Source organism: Thermobia domestica, chromosome 14 (genome assembly GCF_964235325.1).
Source record: "Thermobia domestica chromosome 14, izTheDome1.hap1.1, whole genome shotgun sequence".
NCBI lineage: Eukaryota > Metazoa > Arthropoda > Insecta > Zygentoma > Lepismatidae > Thermobia > Thermobia domestica.
Genome location: NC_137467.1, coordinates 188,682,122 through 188,709,039, shown reverse-complemented (window position 1 = coordinate 188,709,039; position 26,918 = coordinate 188,682,122). Strand labels below are relative to the sequence as shown.

The 26,918-nt window shown below is 34.5% G+C and overlaps 1 protein-coding gene across 1 annotated transcript in view; it reads left to right on the top strand.

The window, feature by feature from the left end:
* LOC145670497 (uncharacterized) overlaps nucleotides 1–26,918 on the top strand; it is a 144,444-nt gene that overhangs the window by 25,491 nt on the left and 92,035 nt on the right. The window contains exon 2 of the mRNA XM_081739229.1: nucleotides 21,979–22,095. Coding sequence (XP_081595355.1) covers nucleotides 21,979–22,095 — 117 coding nt within the window. The remainder of the gene's footprint in view (nucleotides 1–21,978; nucleotides 22,096–26,918) is intronic.

The window sequence follows — 26,918 nt, the reverse complement described above, 5'->3', positions numbered from 1 at the left end:
GTTCAATGCCGCGTTCACAAAAGCTCTCCACTGACTTCTGTCCTTAGCTAACTGCATCCAGTTTCTACTTTGTATTCCAATCTCTGCGAGATCCATCTTAATATTGTCCTCCCATCTGCGCCTAGGTCTTCCTAATGGTCGTTTTCCGATTGGTCTTCCTGTCAAGACTTTGAAAGCGTTTCTACTTTCTTCCATTCTAGCTACATGACCCGCCCACCTAAGCCTCCTAGACTTGATGACCCTAACAATGTTAAACGGTATAAATTATGTAGTTCCTCGTTATGAAGTTTCCGCCATTCCCCATCCCCATTCCCGTTCCTCTTGGGTCCGAAGATTCGCCTCAGGATATTGTTCTCAAATACTTTCAGTCTATGTTCTTCCCTCAGAGTAAGTGACCATGTTTCGCAGCCATACAGAACAACAGGCATGATTACCGTTTTGTATATTTTAAGCTTCAAATTTCTCGACAGAATTCGCGACGACAAGAGGTTTTGAACCGAATAGTAACACGAATTCCCTGCTTTTAGTCGACATTTAATTTCTCCGTGAATATGATTTTCCTCTGTTAATATTGATCCTAGGTATTTGAAACTATCGACTTTATCAAAAATATTATTTAATATTTTAACGCATCCATAGTTTGCTGTATTCCGGTCCCGACGCACTTCCATGTATTTAGTTTTCTCTGCATTTACTTCTAAACCCATGTCCCTGCAAGCGTTTAATAAGATCTCTGCATTTCTTTCTATTGTTCTCCTATCATCCCCTATTAAATTTACGTCATCAGCATATGCCATAACCTGGTGAATACCGTTCAATTCTAGGCCCTGGTTGCTATCTTTGATTTTCCTTATAGCATATTCCAGAACGAAGTTAAATAATAATGGCGACAACGCATCTCCTTGTTTCAGGCCATTTTCGACGTGAAAGCTCGTGGACAAAAAATGTTTCAACTAACTTTCTAATTGTCTATGTCTGTCTGTGTCTGTGTTTTGGTTATTTGCGAATATTTTACTTTTGAGCTCTCCATTCGATACAACATCAAAAACTATCTGAAAGGAGTTGTGAATGTTTCGTTTCACTCTTACCGTTCCCGAGATATTAGCCCCCTCAAAAAAAAAAAGCCTTCTGATTTCGGAAGATTTAAGGACCATATCTCGGAAACCGCAAGTCATAGAGAGATGATATTTTGCGAATTTTTCAATTTTGAGCCCTCCATTTTGAGCATGTGTCTTATCGTAGAACGTTTTAACAGAACTCTTAAACAAAACGTGGAAAAAATGTACTACTCAAGGAAATTACAAATGGATAGATATATTATAAGAATTGTTTAATGAGTATAATAATAACGTACATAGATTAACTGGCATACAGACTGCAGAAGTTAAGAAGAAAAGTTAATTCTCTTTAAATTCGTTCTGGTAATACTCTTGGAGCATTCTCAGCTGGTTCAAGATGAATTGTTAAAACACGCCGTGCCCTTTCATCCTACACACCCTTACACATATGCAACCTGGCTCTACTTTACTCTCGAGTTGGTTGCCTGCTGTCCAGGGATGGATTTATTTATTTTCTCTTGCACCATATATGTATCACAGGAAGGGGAAAATATGATTATGTTTATATCTACATGGTTTAGTTTCATTTTCTGTCCATCATTTTATATGTCCCTGTCTGATATAAGCTTCCCATTTTAAAAAATAAAGTCTTCCTTGATTATTTTTTTAATTAAACAAATCTTGATTAAAAATTGCTTTGCGTAAAAGTTACTAACTCTACACTCCACTTTTAATATCTAACAACTCGGGAAACAAAATCCCGCAAAACATAATATTTTAAACATGTATGTATAACAGGTCAACGTATACAATGATATGCAGCTTGATCTAGATCGCTTTGATCTGTTTAAGGATGGGAAGCACGATGGCTAAGTGGTAGAATGCTTACCACTGGTGCATGGGGTCCTTGGTTCGATCCCCGGCCAGTTAGGCTTGTGGTGGACAACATCGTGTCCGTGGGTTTTCTCGAGGTACTCCCGTTTCCTCCCACTTTCTCATTCCACCACTTCTTTCATCATCATTGACTTGCCTTTAGCCTAAAGGGCATAATAGTGGGACGTTAAACTGAAAGATTACATTTTCTTTTGTGTGCGTGTGTGCTTCATGAGGAATCAGTGAAGAACGACAAATTAAGGACATCTTATAAGGCATGAGCTCAACGGATCTAATTTTTGCCCGCCTTAAATTGAGGGGCTCATTTCTTAGTTTTTGATATTATTATTATTATTATTATTATTATTATTATTATTATTATTATTATTATTATTATTATTATTATTATTATTATTATTATTATTATTATTATTATTATTATTATTATTTACAGTTTTCAAACAAACCTGTTTCATCCGGATTAGACACTTGTATAGAAGAGTATCTGTCTTCAGAAATTAACTTCGAAAATTCATTTGGGTATTCTTTTGTTTCTGTAATATCGGTTTGATGCAGCTTCTCCCACAATTTTGATGCAAAGTGACAATCGTACTGTGAATTTGTTAAACGAACCATTTGATGCTTGAAATTCTCCAGTCGGATGTTCAGTGATAGGTTCTTTGATATGCGCGTAAAGATGTTTAGCTTTCTCATAAATTATTTACCACGTGGATTTGATCGTGGATGCACACCATGTGCGTGGATCCTCTCTTGGTTCTCCCGTTTGTTCCTTTTACCTTACTCATTCCACAGTTTCATTCATTCGTATCATCGTCGTCTCCCTTAGTCTCGGTGCATAATGGTCGGAGGTAAAACTAGAAATCGCTCATGAATTGTCATACGAGTTAAAGAACTTTCTTCTGATTATATCTTAAATCTAATTTGGTCTCCAGTTTTTTTTTTTTTTTTTAAATTTCTAGATCAGATAGAGTGTTTGCTGATAACAAAGTCGAACCTATAGAATTCCTGACTTAGTTTTCAGGTTTCTTGACACTTCGTTCCATTGATTTGTTGTAATGAAAAGAACACAACGTCAATGCAAACGTGCCTTTGGCCTGAGAGACTCGGGTTCGATCCAAAGCGGAGCTCATGTGGTTCAGATTGCACGTTAATGTGTATCTCCATGACTCATATAGTACTGTTTTCAAAACGAGGATATAAGAAGAGATATAGAACATGTTTTTTTGGACGCTGAATCTACATTTTTAAGACATTTCGCCGCCTCCTAACGTTTTCTTCATAAGAGTCCGATATTAGTCATAACCGACACATTTCTCAATTTTGGTTTCAGCAAAGAGATTAAAATTAAGATCAAACCTATCATTGAGACATTCGAATCCACATCAAAGAAGTTATTTCTCGCCGTGTAATATCATTTTCACTCTATGGGAATCATATTGAAGCCGGGACGCAATTTTCTATGATTTACATTATCCAATAGAACCACTATATCCATACAAGATTACCATTTTGGTCAATAGATAATAATATTAAAGTCAAAAGTTATAGTAAATTTCTACCACTTCCAGTTTCAGTAGAAAGTAAAAGGCGGAGATAGTATCTGCCTTCGGAATCCTGAATATATTTTTATATAAAAAAGGATATCGCAATTTTTTACAATTCTTCCTATATAGCAATCAGTTTTCAAACCACGAATCGTAGATTTCTGACACTTCCGGTTACAGTAGATAATCTAAAGCCGAGATTTAACATACTTTGAGATGCACTAAAATATCGTTTCTAACTAGTGATTATTACGTTTTTTCTATAAAGATCAATATTGAAGCCGGATGTTCCGGTTACTTAAAAATGTTTTCGGTTTTATGAGGTGCATTCAAGTTATAACATCTCCATTTTTTTTATCAAGACTGGTAACAGACAGAAACGTGCTGTTGGTTTTAAAATATGCAATTCATACATACAATACTTGTCGTTTTATACATTACGATAATCATGCCTGTTGTTCTGTATGGTTGCGAAACATGGTCACTTACTCTGAGGGAAGAACATAGACTGAAAGCATTTGAGAACAAGATCCTGAGACGAATATTCGGACCCAAGAGGAACGGGAATGGGGAATGGCGGAAACTTCATAACAAGGAACTACATAAGTTATATGGTTTACCCAACATTGTTAGGGTCGTCAAGTCTAGGAGGTTTAGGTGGGCGGGTCATGTATCTAGAATGTAAGAAAGTAGAAACGCTTTCAAAGTCTTGACTGGAAGACTAATCGGGAGACGACCATTAGGAAGACCTAGGCACAGATGGGAGGACAATATTAAGATGGATCTCGCAGCGATTGGAATACAGAATAGAAACTGGATACAGATAGCTAAGGATAGAAGTCAGTGGAGAGCTTTTGTGAACGCGGCATTGAACCTCCGGGTTCCATAGGCCATACAGTTAGTTAGTTAAATAGTTAGTCGCTTTATGCATTTGAATGGTGTGACACCACTTGAATTTCAGTTGAGTGAGACATGTGATGATGGTGTCATGGATATGCCTAATGTTGTTCGTGGATACGACAGTTCAAAGAGGCCAGAACGTCGTGTGTCAGCAAAGACAATCTCCGCCTCGCGCAAGCCAGTCTGACGACATGATCGAGCGAATGGAGACAGTTGTTTTGGGGTATCGCCGAATGTGTGTAGAACACATCGCCTAAATGGTTAACATTTCCGTGAGATCTATACACATTGTCGTCTGACCGGATTGAACGAGGCCGAGATTGTCTTGGTTTGTTGTTACACCATATTCTGCCTTCTTTATGCTGTAGCACATGAGACACATCCATGACACCATGATCTCATTCTCATTCAACTCGCGATAAATTTAAGGTATCGCACCAAGCAACTGGAGAAAATGAATGATTACACGCTGTTCTTGTAATGAAAACGCCCCCAGTTTACGAGTTTTCTAAGTATCAAAAACAGTAATCACTGTCACCGCTGCCGCCAGATTTCTGTGTAACGTAGCCATGTTCTGTGTGCATATGATGTTGCCATTATTGTCGTGTATTGAGTGCTCACATATGTTGAAACAAATAGCACGTTTTTATCTGTCACCAGTCCTAAGAAAAACAAATGGAAGCGTTATAACTTGAATGCACCTCGTAGATCAGTAATAGCATAAGAGAATGAATCTATTTCCGAAATGCTGAAACCACATCAAGAAACCGTATTTCCTTCTCTTTTATGTTTTCTTAAAATTCTCGCGATTAATAGTAAATTTGTAAATGGTAGATTTTTGCCACTTAGGGTTGGAGTTCAGTCGATTTTGAGTTTTACGTCCCTTTCAGCAGACTATATGAGACGAGACCTACAGATTAACGTGAAATCCAAGCCACATGAGTTCCTGCCGGGAAAACTTCCGGTTAGAACAGATAGATAGTCATAAAACTAGAACTATTCTTGGAACGCTGAATTTATTTATTTATCTATTTATTTATAATAGGTTTCAGATACAGCGCTAGACCATTTTACACTGAAACATTTTAACAATTCATATCAAAAAACAGTTTCTTTACTATCTATTGCCGTTTTGACTCATATCTGTTGACAGACGGACAAATATAACTGTTTTCTAAGGCTTCCTTTACTGACCCATAGCTTAGTTTGCAAACCAATATATCAGGTATATGCTAACAAAGTTCTCGTAAAAAGTGTGAAATTTTTTACAGTTGTTAAACATGTCTCACACAAAAAATAACAGAGAAAACATTGCCTCAATTTTAGTCGTGTGTGAAAATAGTGAAATTTAACTTAAATAGCTTTCTTTTCCTCCAACAGAACAATGCTTTTATATTCAGAAAGTGAGTAAATACAAATCACAAAACCTTGGGAAGAGAATACATCACAAAACGACCGTGTAATTGCGTATTGCGTAAATTTGCTGTGATTATATGCTCGGATATACAACATAACAGGTGCGAATACATCGTGATCGCTGGTAAAATTCCATCACTCTCGTGGTCAATATGATTAACCCAGAATATAAAATATTCCCCGTTAGCTAACCTTTCATATTTATGTTGAAAATCCATGTAAGTGGTTCAGTGGGTTGAAAGAGCTGGGCTGGCTGTGGCCCAAGATTAAATTGGTTGCCCTGACGACTTCCTAGAGCCACTGCTTCCTCCAAACTCAAAATAGAAGCCGATGAGTCCGTTCGCTCTGCAGAGGCATTCCTTCCTCAGCTGCCCTTGGGGATGCTCTCTGCTTTGGCTTCCAACAAACATTCGGCGAAAGAAAGAACGCAAACACTAGCTTCACATACTAACACACACTTACACCTTCAATAATTTCAGCAAAGGTAATATAAGTTATTCTAACTATTTCTTAAGCGTTGAAACATAAGAGGGCACGTCTAAAGCCTGGAAAAACTTCATTAATTCATATAGTTACTACGGCATTCCCGAAAAATCATGAAAAAACGATAAAAACATGTACATAAGCCAAAATCATGGACAACTTTAGGGATAAAGAATCCAGCAAAAGGATAAGAATGTTAACAGCATTAGTTATATATTCATCATAGGCGTTCTGCCATGCGACTGAGAAGTTTCCATGCTCCACGGTCTTTCGCTAACCTGTTCCTTTTCACGTACTATTTTTCTGTTTTGAAATCGTTCATTAATTGTAGTCTCCTTTCCCCCGTCCCTCTGTTCTGTAGTACACCCCTTATGATACAGTTCCTTTTTAGCCAATATCCCAATCAGTTTCTCTTCCTCTTGTTAATAATATCTATAACTATTCTTTTCTCCCCCACTATTTCTAACACAAAATATTTTATGAGTCTTTTTGTAAACTCTTTATTCATGGCCCTACAAAATGGTGTTTTGTTCCTCCTAAATGCTTCTTTCGCCATTCCTATCCTTGCTTTGATTTCACGTTCACATTTAATATCATTACTAATAACACTACCCAGGTATTGAAATTATCTATTAACTAACGGTTAATAAATACACTTGTCAAAGGAATGGCATATGACAAAGAAATATAATGTTGACAAAATAAAATAACATTGAAGCAAGTATTTAAAACTGAAACAAATAATAAAACACATTCAAGTGAAATATAAACCTTGAATTGCTTCTACGAGACACAAAAATAGCGTTGTATCAGTCACAAACTATGTCATTTATTTTAGTGCCATCAGAAGCAGAAGTAATACAAGTGCAGAAGTTGAACAAACAAATACAAAGGAGGTAGAAAGTCATGTTTATTCAATCAATACTACCTAGTGAAGTTCTAAATGGAGCAACAAATGGTCTGAAAATTTCGAAGATATTCTAATGGAAGTGCTGAAGAAAAGTTTAGTTGTAGACTTATAATAGCAGCAATGTTGTTTACTTCTGTATTGTGTATAGTAAATAGAAACGTAAGATAACCTCTAAAATTCCAACATGTTCAACCGATCTAACAAGATGTGATTTCAGCCACAAGTAATACATTCCACTTGGAAGTTAATAAATAAAGAAACTCATTCAATGCTTAATAGAAACCGATTAAGTTTAGAACTATTACCGTTAACATTATCATTTTAATATGATGTAAATTCAAACCCATTGGCGCGGCTGATTTCAACACGAGATATGAGACCTTAGTTGGAATTCTCATCATGTTTAATTAAGAATTGATAGAAACTATCTGTAGTTAAATGTATTTTCTTTCTTTCTTAGGTGACTTTATTCCGTAATCCTTGACTGATTTCAACTTTTCTTCATACAATCCCAAGCGATGGTATTAAGAGTCTGCCATACTAAAAATAATACAAAATTTACCATTTTTCTTTCGCTTACTTTTCATAAGTGAAAGGAGATAATAAAATAAAACTTAACACAATCATAGATAATGTTATTCTACAACAGAAAATATGACTCTGAAGAATGTTCAATGTTGTCATTCATAGAAATTACAGTATTACCAGAATAACAACGCCCATAAAATGTAAGTTAAGAGGCCCAATCACTGCGAAATTAAAATACCGCTAATTTTACAGTAATTGTGTGATATCTTTCAATAGATTAAAGATAATCGAAAAGTGGAACAAGAACTCCCTAGACAATATTATGTTACGTGAGATACCGTTATCACGACTCACTTATCTGCTTTCGATTTCCAACCATTTAGAAAATCGGCATTTATTTTCGCGTTTCTAAATAACTGCAAACAGAAAGCTATTAGGTGACTCGTGATAACGGTAACTCATGCAAAATAACATTTTCTAGGGAGGTCTTGTTTCACTTTTCAATTATCTTTTATCTATTTGAAGATATCACGTAATTGCTGTAAAATTAGCGGTATTTTAATTTCGCAGTGATAGAACCTCTTAAGGCAGCGATTAGAGGAACGAACTCAACTGCACTGTATTACGTATCATGTTGTTTCAGTTTGCTGTGAACTACTTTTTAAATAACATTATTATTTAAATAACATACTTATTAAATAACATGAACTGTATGCAAAAACTATTTTGTTTATTACAAACTATTATTTAAAAGTTATGTAAAATCTCAAAGAAAATATGTGCTATATTTCACGAAAATTGAATGTTTACTTTACCAAAGTTATAGTGCAAAATAAGTGTGCTTATCTTGCTTACTACATTTAATCTCAAACAATAAATGTACTTGAAAAGCTTTGAAAAATTCACACGACCAGTTTCATTAAAATACGATTAAAGTGTCCGAAAGTTATTGTGAAACAGGCAAGAGATAGTCAAATATGTAATACTGTGATAGCCAGCTGATATATTTCAGTCGTTTAATATTTCAAGGTAAAGTAAGCGTAAACACGTACATACAGCAAACTCGCATGCAATACCCAATATTGATGTAATATTAAAAAGATTCAGTGTTATGGTTGCCAACCTTTGAAAATGGAAATATTGGACATCCTTCTGGAGTATGTACACAGAGAAAAGAATGTAGGTGGCGTACTTAATAAGGTAGGCTACATGCGTAATTCCTGTAGTTTTTAGATTTAACGTACAGCAGACGTATAACTGAAAACGCATGTTTTATAATATTTTCCATATAAGTATTCCACTATACGTACTTCCCGCATAAAACAATATAGGCGGTCAGGATCCCACATGCAAATGTACGTATATAACATATAGCTGAGGAATGTAACATAAGTATATGTATGTGATATACGGAAAAGTGTTAGAAGTCAGACATTTTGCAACGGCATGATGTAACATCTAAGGGCAATGCGTATGCAGCATATGGATTACGTATGCTCCATACTGATTTCTGTAGTAAACAAAAGGATTCTGTATATTTGTACAATATACCCTGTCCAGAGAGCGAATTTTTCTCAGTGTGTACTCTTAAGATTGTGACATCATCACTCGTCAAAAATGTCAACAACCTGAAAATGGTTACTTCACATGAAATTGAACGATTCGGACTTCGTAACTTTAGTTACTTTTGAAACATATATTAAACTTATTTATTTCAGTTTTAGTTGACTCGGCACATGTAATGTTTGTAGTCTACCATCAATAATATATCGTATTTAAAACAGAAAACCAAATATAATTCGCAATATAATTATGGCATGCACAAAATATATTTGAAAAATAACTCTTACCAGCTTCGTTGGGGCTGGTAATGTCTCATAATGCGTACATAATTTTACTGAATATGGATGCATTATTTAATTGGCTAGATGTAGCTGAGGATGAAGCAGTGCTAGATGGGCTCTTGAAAATATGCTTTTGTTGACCTTTAGCAGATTTAAGTTCAGTAAATTTTTCTGCCTTCAACTAATCAGCAAATTCTACGCACAACAGGTCGATATCAAAGCGAATTATAAACTCTGCTTTAACCATGTTTATTAACAAACGATTCCTTGCGTTACTCCAAAATAATCTGAATAGCACAGAGAATAGAACTAGTAAGAGGAAAAATTAACATATATAAGATATATATATATATTCTCCCCAGGACTAATAGGTAGATATCAAAGCAAATTATAAACTCTGTTTTAACAATGTTCATCGACTAACGATTCCTTTCGTTACTCCAAAATAATCTGAATAGCACAGAGAATAGGGCTAGTAAGGGGAAAATTTACCAGACCTTTAACGTCTGGTTTTGAAGTCGTACCGGACACTAGACAAGGAAATCAAAAACCAAACTGTCCCATAAAATACCGGACGGTTGGTAATCCTATTCAGTGTACAGTTGTGTATTTTGTGCATAACACCAAACCTGCAATCATTGTTGAAAGTGATTCCTTTCTCAGTGGTGACCATTTTTAAAAACCCTTAATTTTGCTCGATCTTTCCTACCCTGATCACTCTTACTATTGAGTTTAATGAATGTCTGTCTTATATAACTCTATCCACCACGACTTTGGAACTCACTAAAGGAACAATAAACACTTCTGACCAGAGCATATACGTCTATTAATTAAAAACTAAAATGCAGAGTAACGATTTCGACAACTTAACGATATCTACATCACACACTAGCAGTCAGTGTCTGATGAAGATAACGTTAAGTTTAAGTTTATACCACAATTTTGAGAAAATGAATTCATTTATATGGCCCTATACGCGCAAAACGTAGAATATATTGTTTTCTGCCAACAGCTTCTAACATTGACACATTGATTTAGTTAAGGACTATTTGCAAAGTTGCCCCCGTGCGAACTAACCTACCACGTAATCTGTCCTGATTTTATCTTACTGAAAAATACACAAAAAGTATCCATCAATCAGAGATACACTAATAGTGAAACACAGAGGGCCTTATGCAGAGTCTTTCTGACGCGTGATTAGTACCATACTAAAGAGTTCGACTAACATTTGTTTCCTGCAGTAGACAGACCTTTAGTATGCTGCTAATCATACGTCAAAACGACTCTGCATAAGGCGGAGAGATACTAACCATCGAATACAACAGAGAGATACAACCGTCAAAAGTTAACAATCAAATAAAAAGATACTAATATTCAAACGGAGATATTATAAACATTAAACACAGATACTAACCATCTAATACAAATATACGAGGAAGAATCATAAACTAAGGTTACAAGGCCGATGTTTCCACAGTTTCGTCTGTTATCGCGGAATGAAGAGTGTGCGGTAATCTTACGATATGGAGTTGGCAACTGTGTAGTGTTCCAGTCACCTGCTACCTACGGTGCTAGTTGTAGGTAAACACAAATGGTGACTAGTTTGGAAACCTGGTCTCGTGAAGAAGTCCGCTCTGTTAGTCGATTTGTGTGGGTGAACTAGAACTAGTACGGCATCAACAGATTTGAACACAGCTCGCGTGGAGGAGCTGATTTAGGACGATTCGGACCTCCCTTCATGCGACTTTCATCTTATCCTGCATTTGAAGGAGAACCCAGGAGATGGTCGCTTCACTTCGTGACAACTTGGTGGAACATGCAAAAATGGGATTTTTACCAGGAGGGAATCTTCAAACTCATCCCACGATGCGACAAGCGCCTCAACCAATATGAAGGCTATGTCGGAAAAATAGCCTAATGTGTGTACTATCTTTTGGCTGTAGAATTGGTTGAATGAAATAATATATAAACGTTTCATTTCATTCTTTGTAACCTTACTTTCCGACCACTCCTCATCTTAACCATCAAGCAGAGAGATACAAGCGTCAAGGAATGAGTATTTTAACCATCAGATAAAGAGATACTAGCGACCAAACGGAGATATTATAACCATAAAACACAGATACTAACTACCAAATGTAAATATATGAACCATCAAAGAGAAATATACCAACAATCAAACACAAATACTGACCATTTATGAGCAACGACTGATTGATTTGTATTTAGTTCTTAGTCAACAGCAAGGCTATAGAATGTAACCTAGAGTTTAAGAGTCTTCATCCCGGCGAAATTAAACTACCGCTAATTTTACAGTAATTATGTGATATCTTCAAATAGATAAAAGATAATCGAAATGTGGAACAAGAGCGCCCTAGACAATATTATTTTACATGAGAAACCGTTATCACAACTCACTTATCTGCTTTCCATTTCGATCCATTTTGAAAATCAGCATTTATTTTCGCGTTTCTAAACAGCTGAAAACGGAAAGCCACTAGGTGACTTGTGATAACGGTACCTCACGCAAAATAATATTGTCTAGGGCGCTCTTGTTCCATATTTCAATTATCTTTTATCTATTTGAAGATATCACATAATTACTGTAAAATTAGCGGTATTTTAATTTCGCAGGGATGAAGACTCTTAAAGTAAGATCTAAATCACTGGCTGCCTTGATGCTCTCCCACAGGGAATCGAACGACTATAATTGTCTTCTAATGAACATTAGAAATAGGAAAGAAGAAACTAGCAGTTGTAATGTCAGAAGATGGCATTCTTCAACATGAAAGAGGTCATTAAGTTATGAGTCCTTGGTTTGTAAACGCACTACATGCTATTGACGGCAAACGTGATCCTTGATCTTTGTAAAAGCACATGTGCTCAGGAGCCACTAGAATCTCTGAAAGTAGATCGTCTCTTCTACCCACAAAATTCCTGTGTTCGCACACCTCCTGTGCTCCCCTTCTACCTTCAACAGATAGATATAGAGACTCAGTTTAAATATAGACGACATGGAAGGAAAAAAAATCAGCGCTTGAAAATATTCACGAGTGTTCATTTCTTACTTTAAGACGAAAGTTTAGTTTTATACAAGCTTGTTGAAGCTTACAGTAGAATGTAGAATTCCTATGAAGCGTATTGTTATTACTTAATAGAAGGTATCTATAAATTGGTTCTTACTTTTACTTTCGAATAAAGATTGGAGAGAGAAAAAGGGTATAATACTGTAATTGACCTAAAATATGGTCACGAAAAATGTGGTTTATATTGTAATAAAACTATAACATAAGTAAAATAAAAAAAAAAGAAGTTAGCTGAACAGTTTTCAAAAGGAATATATTAAAAAAGATTTTTTAACATTGTTTTTTAGTAATTAAAAAATGTATGTGTACTTAAGTTAGATTACATTTTTTTTTTTGGATAAACAGTCACACTTATCGTGGACTAATGAGGTTCTCCGGCAGTCACGTAGAGTAAAAAGTAATTAAGTAAACAAACAAGGCTGTTATGGAGAACCTCAGGGTCTGGCTGACGAAATTTATACAATATAAAAAGGTAAGGGAGAGGTTCAAGGGATATCTCTCAGCAACCAACCAGCATCTGCACAACATGGGTGGAATATCAGCATTCATAACGTAAGTTATATTTTTCATTTATACCAACTCGCTGTCATTTATATAAGGCTCCAAGTTAAACAAATGGTCTCCTGCGAGAAAACAATCTAAATTTATATTTTTAGTCTTTAATTCATGTAAAATAAAGTCTTGCTTGTTGTAAAAATTAAATTATTAATCTGTTAATTGATATCTAACAGGCAAGTGATCCCTAACTACCTCATTATTTAAACAATGTGTTTGTGGTCGAGAAAAGTTTATACGTTTATGGTCAATCCTTTCGACAGTGAGTACTCGGGAACCATAAGATCTAGAAAGATGCCGTTTTCCCAGATCGATTGCAAATTTTGTGTAGATTGTTCAGTTCTAATTGAATATTTAAAACAAAATGACCGTTACGGTATTTCTTTATTACATTTTATAGGGATACACTGGAAGTGTTGAAATTTTACAAAAATAAAGCATTATATCCCACGAGTTACACATACTAACACCATGCATTTGCATGCGAGGTTAGCATATTTCGCCAGCGTTTGGTTCATGGCCAAATGATAATGAAAAAGTGAATAACCATTTCTCCAGTCTAAGATGAATCTTTATTGTTTAAAGTGTTTTGGCCAATGAACACCATATGTCACTGACATTATAATTAAATGTATATGTAATGTATCTGCTTATTACTTGACTTTGGATCGATATGCACTAAAAAACGGCAAAATATGCATGCAAATATGAGCTTAAAAAACTCGAAAATATGCACTGAAAATATGTAAATATGCACTAAAAATTGTGAATATTCACCAATCAAAAGCTAAAGTTAAATGAAGAATTTTAATAATTTTAGAGAAAAAAAGTTATATTACTTGAACTACATATACTTAGTGTATATCTATGATGCATTCATACTACAATACACAACTATGTAGTTTTCGGTGTTTTCTGGTAAAAACTTACATTTATCAGTCAAAATATTACTGTGCTGTACTGTTCCTTCCGTGTCACGGGTCGTTAAGGAACAGTATTTCAAAGAAGTGATGTTACTTGCCGATAAATCTGAAATTCGTGCGTCATTGTTCCCAGGAACACTTTACTTACATTGGACAATAATGTTATGCCAGAATTTCTCCCGTCTATTGATTATGCGTTTCGAAGAAATGCTTGTCCGGTTGGCCTTGGTGGCATTTGTGTCGTTATTGAATCAAACACTTCAAATACACTACGAAGTTTTAATAATCGCTCTTCTAATCTCGTTATGATCTTTGAAATTGAACTGAAATGATTATTGATAAACTCAAATTCGCTTTTAATGTTTTCAGCTCCGCAAGTTTTCACGCTTCTTGAATACATTTGGTTTCTTCGGGTTCAAACAGCTCTCAGTCAGTACGTGAAATCAATATATATATATATATATATATATATATATATATATATATATATATAAAGAATGCGCCAAGTATCTGTCAATAAAGAATAAATATACGCAGAGAAGTAAATAAACATTTCTGGCATAAGCATATAGTAAAACCTGCCTACCGAAATTGAGTAGGACTTGCAAAAATCTCCGTTAAAGATTTTAAGGCTAACGAAGATAGATCTATGCTTAAATAAGATATATACATATAATAGACATAGTGAGATAAAATAAAATGTACATAGGCTTACCGCATTCAATTACAGTATTTATTTATGCTACGAATTAATATACATAAAACTTACAGTGAACAAAATATAAAAAAAGTCTACATACGGTTTCAAAAGCCAAGACAGAAAGTAGATGCTGTGCACTTTTCAGCGCTCCTCCCTCTACTTTCGGCTCCCTTTTGATCTATTGTGTATATTATGCTTCTTGTTCCATGTCTCTAGACCAGCTAGAGAATGAGTTATTGGTATTTGGAAATTACTATGTAAATTGCAATTCATTCAAAAAGTCGTACGGTATCTAGGGCCTTATATAGCGGTGAAATAATGGGGAAATTTGTAGGGTAACAAGTAAACGAAGACCTTTACAGACAACGTAGTTCATATCTCTAAAAGTTTTCTAAGTTGCATTCCGGAACTTGAAAATTTCCGTTTAAAAGTATATTTTAACATCCGTTGTTCGCAACACAGGTCCCGCCTAATCAAGAGAACTTAACACATTTTTTTTTACCTTTAAATTCATGGGACCGTGAAATATTTCCGTTTAAAAGGAGTCTGTTGAATGCAGTTTTTACTGTTTTAAAAGCCTGTATTCAAAAACCTTATGTTCTTGTTTCAAAGAAAATAAATCCACTTGAACTTAGTTTTTGTATCCAATTATGTGTAAATCCTAGAATATTTTCTTCTGTCGTAACATTGTCCACTTCAAACAGCAATAATTTACAATGTATAATATTGATACTTTAAATGGAATAAAGTGATTTGAGCGAGACATGGAGTGTGAATGGGAAGAAGGTAAAGTTATGGAAAATATAACCGAAGACTTAGTAGGAAAGTTCGTTTCGAGAGAACGAAGTGCGTATCAAAGCAACACAAGCTTATACTTAAATACTCTCTTAAACTCCTTAAAGGAGAACTTTGGGAACTTATCTTCTTACCTCAGAAAGTAATTGCTGCGACAGGTTTTAGATTTTGTAAAGGAAATATTTTAATTAATTTAGTGCTCATTTTCAAAATGTTGGTCATTCCTTCCCGAAATACATTTTTCAACGGTTTCTTTGGGATGGACTTTGTCGAATATGAAAAAAAAGCCACATCTAGGTTGTTTCATAGTTGTATAAACTTTTTACCAGACTTGAAACTGCTATGAAAATATAAGAAGGCCAAATAATAGAGCACTGCTGAAGTTCGAGCCTTTGCTACCGAACAAAATAGAAATGTTCTCTTTAAAAACAAGCTTACTTACCTTGAAAATATTAATTGTTTAGCATACACTTTGCAAAATATATTTTATTTTTGAATTGTTAACGTCTCTCAACTTCAAACCATTGTTTCAGAAGATAACTTCTAGAAAATTTTTCGTGCCTATTTGCTTTTGCGACATTTTTGTCCAATTTTTGTCCATTTTTGTTCACCCCAAAAAATGTACCATTCAAATCACGGGCGGATCCAGGGGGCGATCGTCCCCCGAGAAGAGGAAACTTTCTTATTTTAGATATAAATAAAACCCATTTCAGAGTTTGGAACTCTTAAAAGTAGCTCTAAGTAGCAGTATTACAACCACCGTCCCTCACAAATCCGTCCTGGATTCGCTCTGATTCAAATTGACAAAGGAGGGCCATTTCAAAATTTCGGCCACTTAGATCATCTGTAGTGCGACATTTTGAAAGTTGAATTTTGACTAGCTCAGAATTTTGTCCAATTTATGTCCATTTCTGTCCACCCAAGAAAAAAATTGTGCCATTCAAACAGACGAGGAAGAGCCATTTAAAAATTTGGCCACTTCGATCACCTGTAGTGCGGCATCATCAAATTTCAATTTTGACTATTTCAGAACTTTATCCTAATTTTTGTCCACCCAGGAAAAAATATACCATTCAAATAGACGAGCGTGGGCCATTTCAAAATTTCGGCCACTTCTATCACTCATAGAGCAACATCTTCAAATTCGAATTTTAACTAGCTCAGAGTTTTGTCCAATTTTTGTGTCCATTTTTGGCCAACCAAGGAAAATTTTTATGCCATTCAAATAAACGGCAGAAGGTGATTTCAAAATCTGGTCACATAGATCACCTGTAGTGCGACATCTTTAAATTCTAGTTTTAACAAGGTTAAAATTTTGTTCAATGTTTGTGCATTTATGTACTAGCACAAAACATTTTGTATCATTCAAATAAATGAGGGAGGGTCATTTCAAAAATTGGCCACTTCGATTACCTGTAGTGCGACATCTTCAAATTCGAATTTTAATTAGCTCAGAATTTTGTCCAATTTCCCTACATTTTAGTACCATCAAAAAGTACCATTCAAATTAACAAAGGAAGGCAATTTCAAAATTTTGACCACTTCGATCACCAGTAATGTGACATCTTTAAATTCGAATTCTAACTAGCTTAGAATGTTCCCTATTTTTTTTTTTTTAGACTTTTGTACCACCAAGATAGTTGAAATTCAAATTTGAAAATATCTCACTACAGGTGATCCAAGTGGCCAAATTTTTAAATGACTCTCCTTTGTGAATTTTAATGGTACAGAATTTATTCTCGGTGGTATAAAAATATTCAAAAATTGGACACAATTCTGAGTTGATTAAAATTCGAATTTGAAGATGTCGCACTACAGGTGATAGAAATGGCCGAAATTTTGAAATAGCCCTCCCTTGTTTATTTAAATGGTACAATTTTTTTTCTTGGATGGACAAAAATGGGCAAAAAAATAACAAGATTCTGAGATAGTTAAATTCAAATTTGAAGATGTCACATTACAACTAAATGGCCCCAGATTTTTCTTTTGGTATTCTTATACTTCCACAGGACCACACAATTTCAAATCCATACCCACCCACACACAAACAACAGTAGCAACTTTAACTTCCGGGATGGGTAACGTGGAAATTTTGTTGTAGGTGAAAAAGGAAATGAAATGAAATCTGAGTTTTACGTCCCACGGTTATGCCGGTTAGACTAAAGAAGACGGTGATGATGAGAGATAAATGAAATGGTGGAATGAAGAAAGTGAAAGGAAACGGGAGAACCCCGAGAAAACCCATGCACACGGTGTTTGTCCACCACAAAGTTCACTTGGCGGGAGCAGGGTTTGAACGCGGGACCCCAAACACCAGAGGTGAACGCTCTACCACTAAGCCACCGCGGCCCCTTTGTTGTAGGTGATTTGAAACCGTTATTTATATCTTCTTTCAAAAAGATAAGTCATACCTCATTGCTGGAAGGATGAATCACTCACCCCTTTCTTATTCTCCTTTCACATGACCTTGGTAGGTATTCTAAACCGACAACAATGAACCATTTCAAGATCTTGAGTCCATTTATATTAGAAACTTGAAATTCTATTTATGAAGAAAGTTCTTGGACGTTAAAAATTATCAATTTGGTCGTTCCTTTAAATATGCATTTATATGCAGTAACGACAAAAATATGCACTAACCACCAAAATATGCAAATATATGCACTATAAAACTCTGCTGTTTTACCTCAAAACAGCTGAAACGAATTTCTGTTTAAAGAGCATATCAATATCACGTCAGGAAAAAAAAACATGCAAATATGCAAAAATCCGAAGTCTACTTATTACATACTCCACGCAAGAAGAAAGAAAACACTGATCATACATGAATTAAAAACTCCAACCAAAGTAGGCTGAAATCTTGCAAACGGCAAGAGATATTGAAAACAAAATCGAAAAAAAAAATCTCCCTTTATGGTACCCGTTGCCGATTTTTTTTATTAAGATGTCTTTCGCTTGTGTCTGTAAAGGGACATGTACTAATGTTGTGAGAGATGACAAGGAGATACATGCTCATAACGTGAATGATGTGCTGTGTAGAGAGCATAGGTTCAGCTAGTAGAATTGTAAAATAAATAAATAGATTCAATTCGTCATTTAAGTAGGTTTACACGTTTCATGGCCACTCCATAACTAAAATGTGGTTTTTCGATGTCTGTCCACTGTGTCATCCGAACATATCCAGACCAAATTTTAAACTTAAGTTTGTTTATGCCTAACATTAACCAGAAAGAGTTTAAATATTCTTTCTATTTCCCAAAATAAGAGTAGTTACTAAAGGATGAATATTTTTCTAATGCTATTTTATTGAAATTGCTTCTAACAATTTTGGTTATAAATCAGTACTTCATAAACATCCCTATTGTATGGTATAAGTAATTTTTCTGGGGAAGAAAAATTAGAAAGGGAGGAATTTGTTCTTGGAAGCAGGAAGGTAGGAAGACACTTTAAGTCACGCCGTCTTCCATGCCTATGTATGCCCATTGTATTTTTTTTTTTAGAAAGTAGGAGATGCCATAGATGATTTTGGAAGTGAGGGAACAACGTCGGCCTGCGTTACCCCTCACTTTCCCCCCCTGCTTGGAAGTAAATTCTTTTAAGATTAAAATAGAAAAAATGACTCACGCTGTTTTGGCCATATTTCTTAAATAAATGGTTCATTAATAATCTTACAATACGGTACTCTTTAAAATGTCAACAAGATGTATTTAGTCTTAAAGATGAGTGTTAAGATAGTTTTCCAGAAGCGATTTAAGTGATTTTGATCATATTTCGTAAGTGAATAGTTTCATCAGCCAGCTTTTGATGCGGTATTAACCCATTTCTCATGAAGAAATTATCCACAAGATTTGAGGGAAAATTTCCCTGGGAAAGACCCATTATAATTCACAAATATATCATAAATAAATATATGAAATGAAATTTTAAAAAAGGAAAGATCGGAAGTAGAATTAACCTGTTGTTGGACTCAATTTATATGAGGAATCGTATTTGTGCTGCTATATTTCCGTTTTTTTTGTTTGTTTGTTTGTTTTTTTGGTACTAAAAAGGGCAAATCAAATCATAACTCTAAGACAACAAAACCGGAAAACTAACATTGGAAACGCCTGGATGCTAATGAGAGGATAATATTAAAGATAGATCTCGCAGAAATAGTAATACAAAATAGAAACTAGATCCAGTTGGCTAAGGATAGAAGTCAATGGAGAGATTTTGTGAACGCGGCTTTGAACAGCAGGGATTCCATAGGTCATAGAGTTAGTTAGTAAAAGGTCAATGTCCAAACTGTAAATTGTAATAGATTTAAACCATTTCCTGTTACAGTACATTTATAAGAGCATAAACGGAATCTGTTCTTCGGGCGTTGAATGATTATAGGAATAAAGAAAATCAGGTTCTCGCTATCTATTACCAAAATCAACTCAACTAATTGAAGTAAAATATATCAGGCGCTAGTTTAAAGATCTTTTTGTAACAATTCAATAGTTTAAATAATTCAACTGAAAACAGGCAATTTTGGATTCACATTTGTGTCATTTTGGTTGTAATTTAATCTGTAACTATTGGAACTATTTGATATAATTGAATATAATGCAACTAAGAATTTGATACAGGCTGGTTTGACTTCAGCCTGCAGTCATATGGCTGCACCTGTTGGTGAAAGAAAGAAATGAAAGATTTCAAATGTATTAAGTTTAGACATAGAAAGCTAAGATACCTATGAAGGTTTAGAATTGTAAGAATTCTATATGAAAGTATAGTCTAATAGTATAAATTATAGTTAAAGAATTGATAAAATTGTATTACATAAAAAATAAGTTTTTTTCTGACTATTTTAAAAGATAGTCCTATAAAATTGATTACGTCACACGTACTATTTTGGATAATATATGGTAAATATGAAGAACCGCAATTGTGTATATATTCCTAACTTTTTTTATCTAACAGATACAACAGTCCTCTGCTTTTTATTTCTTTTATTTGATTTTATTTTCGAGCATAATCCCAGATACAGCAGAACGCCAGTTTACACTAGAATATCTAATGATAATATAATTAATAAAAATAATAACAATAAAAGCAATAATAATAATAATAATAATAATATAACCACATCTAAGTAATAAGAAGAAAAGTTGACAATATTTAATTAAAGCTTATCCATTAAAATGACGTTCTAATTCAGAGTTATATGCAGCTTCAGAATTAAATAGATGTATAAGTGTGTGAGGCATTTCGTTGTAGAGTTTAGGAAGCCTGTAGAACAGAGAAAGTTGAACTATTGAAAGTCTAGGTCGAACTATATAAAAAAGATGTGTTTTATGTGCATGTCTGAATGGAATTCGGAAATACAATTTTGAGAGCAGCGTTTCGGACCGGAGTTGACTATGTGTGAGTTTATAACAGATATTTGAGATCACTGCTTTTATGACCAATGTCAATGGAGTTGAATGTTTAGTGTTTGTAACAATTCGCGTTTCGTCATCCCACGTATGCAAGGTAGTCTAAAATGTACTATAGCAAGGAAGAAGTTTAGAACTGAGTTTAGCCTGGATAGTTTCGTAGAAGTTGTAGTTCTCCAGATAGGTGAACAATATTCCATTTTAGAAGAAACTATTGCTTTGTAGAACATTACCAAAAAAAAAAAAAAAAAAAAAAAAAAAAAAAAAAAAAAAACGGAGTTTCGGTACTTCTGTTAATCTGTACAGAAGTCCTAGAATAAGTATCGATTCCTTAGTGATTTGCAACCTCTCTAAGATGCTTCATGCGTATTACGTTTTCCCACCTACATTTTGGTGTCTCTTTCTCAAGTATTCAGAGTGAAACTTCTTCGTATTTCTCTCATGCCGCCATGTGGTCCTCCCATCTTAGAAGGCACAATTTTATTATCCATGTATTTAATGATGAATATATATATTGTAAATTCCACATTGTATATAACCTTCTGCACTGACAAGTTAGCTTGCCTGAGATTCTGCAAAACATCAACTTTTCTTCTCTTGCCTGAAGAACTAAAAATTTCTAAACCATTGTCAGTTTGCTTGCCTCAAGTTTTGCCTTCCCTTGGCTGCTTAAGCCTTAAAACACATATTTTACCCAAAATTCATTAAAAAACATTATATTGGTCCCTGGTTCACAATTAGAGTAACTGTGTATGTTATATTTGAATATAATAAAATTTTTAGGATTAAAAGTTATAAAAATACAAAACAAAACAAAAAAAATTAATGTATTAAATTGCCCTATCTACTACCTTATAAGGTGATTTTACAATACTATATAAGTATACACAGTTTTGTGTTTAGGAAGAATATTTATATTGTTTACCCTATTTCTTTGCAGGAGTGCAGGCTCAGCAGGCCGAGTTTCTCGGACTACAGCAGCCCACCGCCTCCGAGTGTAGAGTCCACATAGAGGCTGCTCTCAAAGAATTTGGAACCACAAAGTCTCCAACAGAAGGTAAGGACCACACTTAGCTTGACTTCTTCCCTTCCCCTCGTTCTCAGAAACACGAATTCTAATATATTGAAAGTTTCAGTAACTTGATAAAGGTGATTACCGGTACTAAAAATGTTCAAATGAGTAAAATGTACAAGGTATGGAATCATTTAATTTCCAAAATGCTCGTGAGTAAGAAATATAATGCTCGGTTGCATACTCATTTGTACCCAGGGCCGTGCCGTGGGGGAAGGGGCGAGCGGTGCGACGGCCCCGGGCGCCGAAATAAGGGGGCGAAAAGATCGGGAGAAAAAGAGGCAAAAGAAAGGAAAAATTACTTGGAATATGTCTGGGAGCGCCGTCGTATACTGTCGCCCCGGGCGCTGATATTTCACGGCATGGCCCTGTTTGTACCTGAATGTCTATTATGTTCGAACAGGCATTCAGTGTTCGTAGGTTTCCTTAAGAAAATTTCCCTCGAGTGACACAGAAATTTCCTATTTCTTATCAAATTTTCCTTACTTTGTGGAGTGCCCAATACCTATGACGGAGGTTGTGTGACCAGATTAATGTAGCAGTATTAAAGGAAGTGCCAAGGATTAATGTAGCAGTATTAAAAGAAGTGCCAAGGATTAATGTAGCAGAATTAAAAGAAGTGCCAAGGATTAATGTAGCAGTATTAAAGGAAGTACCAAGGATTAATGTAGCAGTATTAAAGGAAGTACCAAGGATTAATGTAGCAGTATTAAAGGAAGTACCAAGGATTAATGTAGCAGTATTAAAGGAAGTGCCAAGGATTAATGTAGCAGAATTAAAAGAAGTGCCAAGGATTAATGTAGCAGTATTAAAGGAAGTGCCAAGGATTAATGTAGCAGAATTAAAAGAAGTGCCAATGATTAATGTAGCAGTATTAAAGGAAGTACCAAGGATTAATGTAGCAGTATTAAAGGAAGTGCCAAGGATTAATGTAGCAGAATTAAAGGAAGTGCCAAGGATTAATGTAGCAGAATTAAAGGAAGTGCCAAGGATTAATGTAGCAGAATTAAAGGAAGTGCCAAGGATTAATGTAGCAGTATTAAAGGAAATGCCAAGGATTAATGTAGCAGTATTAAAGGAAGTGCCAGGGATTAATGTAGCAGTATTAAAAGAAGTACCGAGGATTAATGTAGCAGTATTAAAGGAAGTGCCAAGGATTAATGTAGCCGTATTAAAGAAACTGCCAAGGATTAATGTAGCAGTATTAAAGGAAGTGCCAACTACTTTTATTTTTTACTTCATTTGCTTGTCGCTTCTATTTTTTAAACGTTTTCTCCGGTTCGATTCCCGGTGAGGACACTCGGTCGAAAAAGGGTAAGAGCTTTTTCAGACCAGCAATCCTGAGTGAGATTTTCCTGGATTTTCTCCGTTTACACCAGGTAAATTCCGTGATGGTAGGTCTACCTAACAAAGTTCGCTTCTTTCCATTTCCTCGGATAGTATAATCACCGAGGAACGTCATCCCTCAAAACGTGACGAGCTTACATGACCATAGATGCCGAAAATGTGGAAATCTAATTCGAAATCGATTTAATTCGATCGATTTTTATTTTTTCTTCGCTTTTTCCTAAAAAAAAAAAAAACTTCAGCTAATGATGAGTGCAAATTACTCTACTATGAATACACTCATGTCCAAAGTAATTGTCAAATATCTATAACTGTCTTGTTGTGGAAATACAATTTGATAATGATTTTGCAGGGTAATTTTAATATTGATACAATGTGTATAATCGGGAAATGTATATTTGTGATATATTTCATAGGAAAAGAATTATAAATACAAAAATTAGAATGAGTGAAACAAAATGTTGCTAAATGGACAAGAAAGATTTGTTTTCATTTTATTGTTCTTATTTACTGTTCTTTTGACATGAAATTTGCCACATACATGTCTGTCAATTATACACACACTAACATTATAAAAAATGCCGGGTGAATTCGTTATCAAATTATATTCCTACAACAACATATTTATAGACATGCGACAATAATTTTGGACATGAGTGACACATCTTTTAATTCTATTGTTAATGAAGTGGTCTATTTCCCCCAATAAAAACCAACATCAAGCAGGGCATGTGCTCCCTCCTGTCCTTCTAAGCCGGCCCCCAAGGCTGAATGTAACATTGCGGCTTTTTCCTGTTATAATAGGAAAAACTCAGGATGGTCAGCTATTGCTATGTTATTGCTATTGTATTGATTTATTTCTGAAGAACAAAGAAAAATTTAACTATTTATGTTGGCCAATTAGTCAGCTTAAGAATTTCTCTGGATTTTCACATTGTATTGAAAAATTCCCTTTTTCCCTTTTTGCTAAATTTACCTACGAAATTTCCCTAGATTAGGGAAATTTCCCTCAAACTACGAATACTACGTGTATTTAGTTGGACCACAGAGCACTTTTGTCAATCTTCTACAGTGTTATCAACACCTGGCATCAGAAAGTAGCTAAATTACGCACGAAATCTGCCTACAAATGGCTCGACTTTCTGAAAAACGTGAATCAAATCAAGTGTACTGATATAGTTTTCTATGTCAAATTTCAGTCAGTACAAATACTAATAGAATCATGCAACCTTTAAAACATGAGAAAATTTCCTTTAATATGAGTATAATGATCTGGTACCTCAGAGATAACCGAATTATTAAATGTTGATGCAGCATGATAATACCTAGATACAGATGCAACATTTAGAAGAAGTTAATTAGCCTTTTGTTATAATAAACATACTTGTAAATAACAGAAATTCGTAAGTATAACACATATTATAAGCAGTGCCAAAGCGTACTCCCACAAGTAGGGTAGGCCTGAATGTATCATAAAGTGTTTAAAATCATAGTCAAAATTCTATTTTCCCGAAATTTATTTATTTTAAAGAACTGTCTTAGCTATATTTCTAACAGTGCTTAGAGTTAAATTTATGTGCCTGTATACATAGTAATTTTTGTTGTTGTTTTGTGTAACAAGAAAGAATGAATGTTTATGTAAGCAAAAGTAGACGGAAAATAGTTTATTATTATTATTATTATTATTATTATTATTATTATTATTATTATTATTATTATTATTATTATTATTATTATTATTATTATTATTATTCAACAAATATTTACATGGAGGAAAATACGCAAGATGTATTGATTGAATATTCTCATTTAGCTCCAGTACAAATATTTAGAAGTGCGGTTCATATTTTCTTCTGTCTTGGATTTCCTAGAAGGGAGGGAGGTTGTGAGGGGCTTTTTCTCCTCACTTACTATTTTCATTTCTTGCGTACTTGAAAATGGAGCAAGAGGAAAAGTAAGTACATTCTTACACACTTAACTGTCAAATTTCTTGGATAAGCGTTTGTTACTTGCATCTCCCAATTTAAAGTAAGTACAATACTGCATTTAATTAGTGCATCACGTAATAAATGACTTTACTAGAATGTTCATACTCAGAAGGAACTCCGTTGGAATCAACGCAAAATATTAATATTGTATTCTATGCAGTGATATATTTAAGAGGGTGGCTTCCCGGCGTAAGCACTCGCCGAAATTTTATCGCAACTTTTTATTGTTTTATATGTATTGTAGAATTTTCACATTTCCAGGAATAAAGTTAGCAAAGCCCCTCCTGAAACAAGCAAAGACCCCCGAAACAAAATAATAAATACCCCATTGATTCTATGAAATGGAAAACTCAACTAAAATTACACAGAGAGATTTTATTATTTTATTCTGTACAGTAACGTTTGGTAAATTTAAATATATGTTTAATGTATTAGACTTGTACTCTACAAGCTATTATGGTCCAGGCCCCATGTAGGTAAAAAAACAGCTACTGTGAATAACTTCTGAGATAATATAACTAAATTAAACACATTATCACTAATAGAAAAACATAATTGTACACAGAAACTTTTTATTCTGTGTTATGGAAAACATTTTATAACATACTAACATTGAAAGGTGCCTTCAACGCTAAAACTGAACTGCCAGAGGCGAGCATTTGCACCTTCCCAACAATGCGTGCAATCCCCAGCGATAATAGTTTCGCTCCCTGAGCAGCATAGCCCGTAAGCCTATCTAGCGAGCTGGTGTGGCTCAGGCGGAAGGTTCTCCAAGTGGTTTCAATCTACTATTTTGTTATCGGAAAAACCGAAATGTTGAAGTATTGACTTTATTTTATACGAAACCAAAGATAAAAAAGATATACCATAGAAAACAGGGTAGGCCCGGCCTCAAAACCTCATAGTACGCTTCGCCACTGATAATGTGGCATCAATGACATATATAATTAACTACCAAATGCCTCACATGTTACTGTGCACAATATTTTGCACTTTGCCGCATTAGCGTCAGTAGCACATAAACTTTGGGGGGGGGACAAACTACTGTGGTGACTGGAGTGTATGGAATACCCCAGGAAAGCGGGAGTACGCGGGGGGCCCTCGCCGGAAAATATATTTTAAAAAAAGTCTTTGTGCATTGCATTTTTTAAAATTTACAAAGCAAACAAAAACTTAAAAATTTTGAAAATGGTAACTTTTAGAAGAAAAACACACACGCTTTATAGTTTGTTTCCTTATTCAAACTGTAAAATCCAACTATATTTTACAATTTTAGTTAAACCTAAATGACACCAAGTGTATGTCAAAAATAAAATAATGATAAAAAGTAGTGTGAAGTGAATACTGAGAAACAATAAAGTTTTGAAAAGAGGCTCTTTAGGCCTATAAGCCTACAACTAATGTAAATGAAGTTTAACAATGTATAATTCAAAAAAAAAAAAAAAAAAGTTGATTTTTATTAGCTAAATAAAC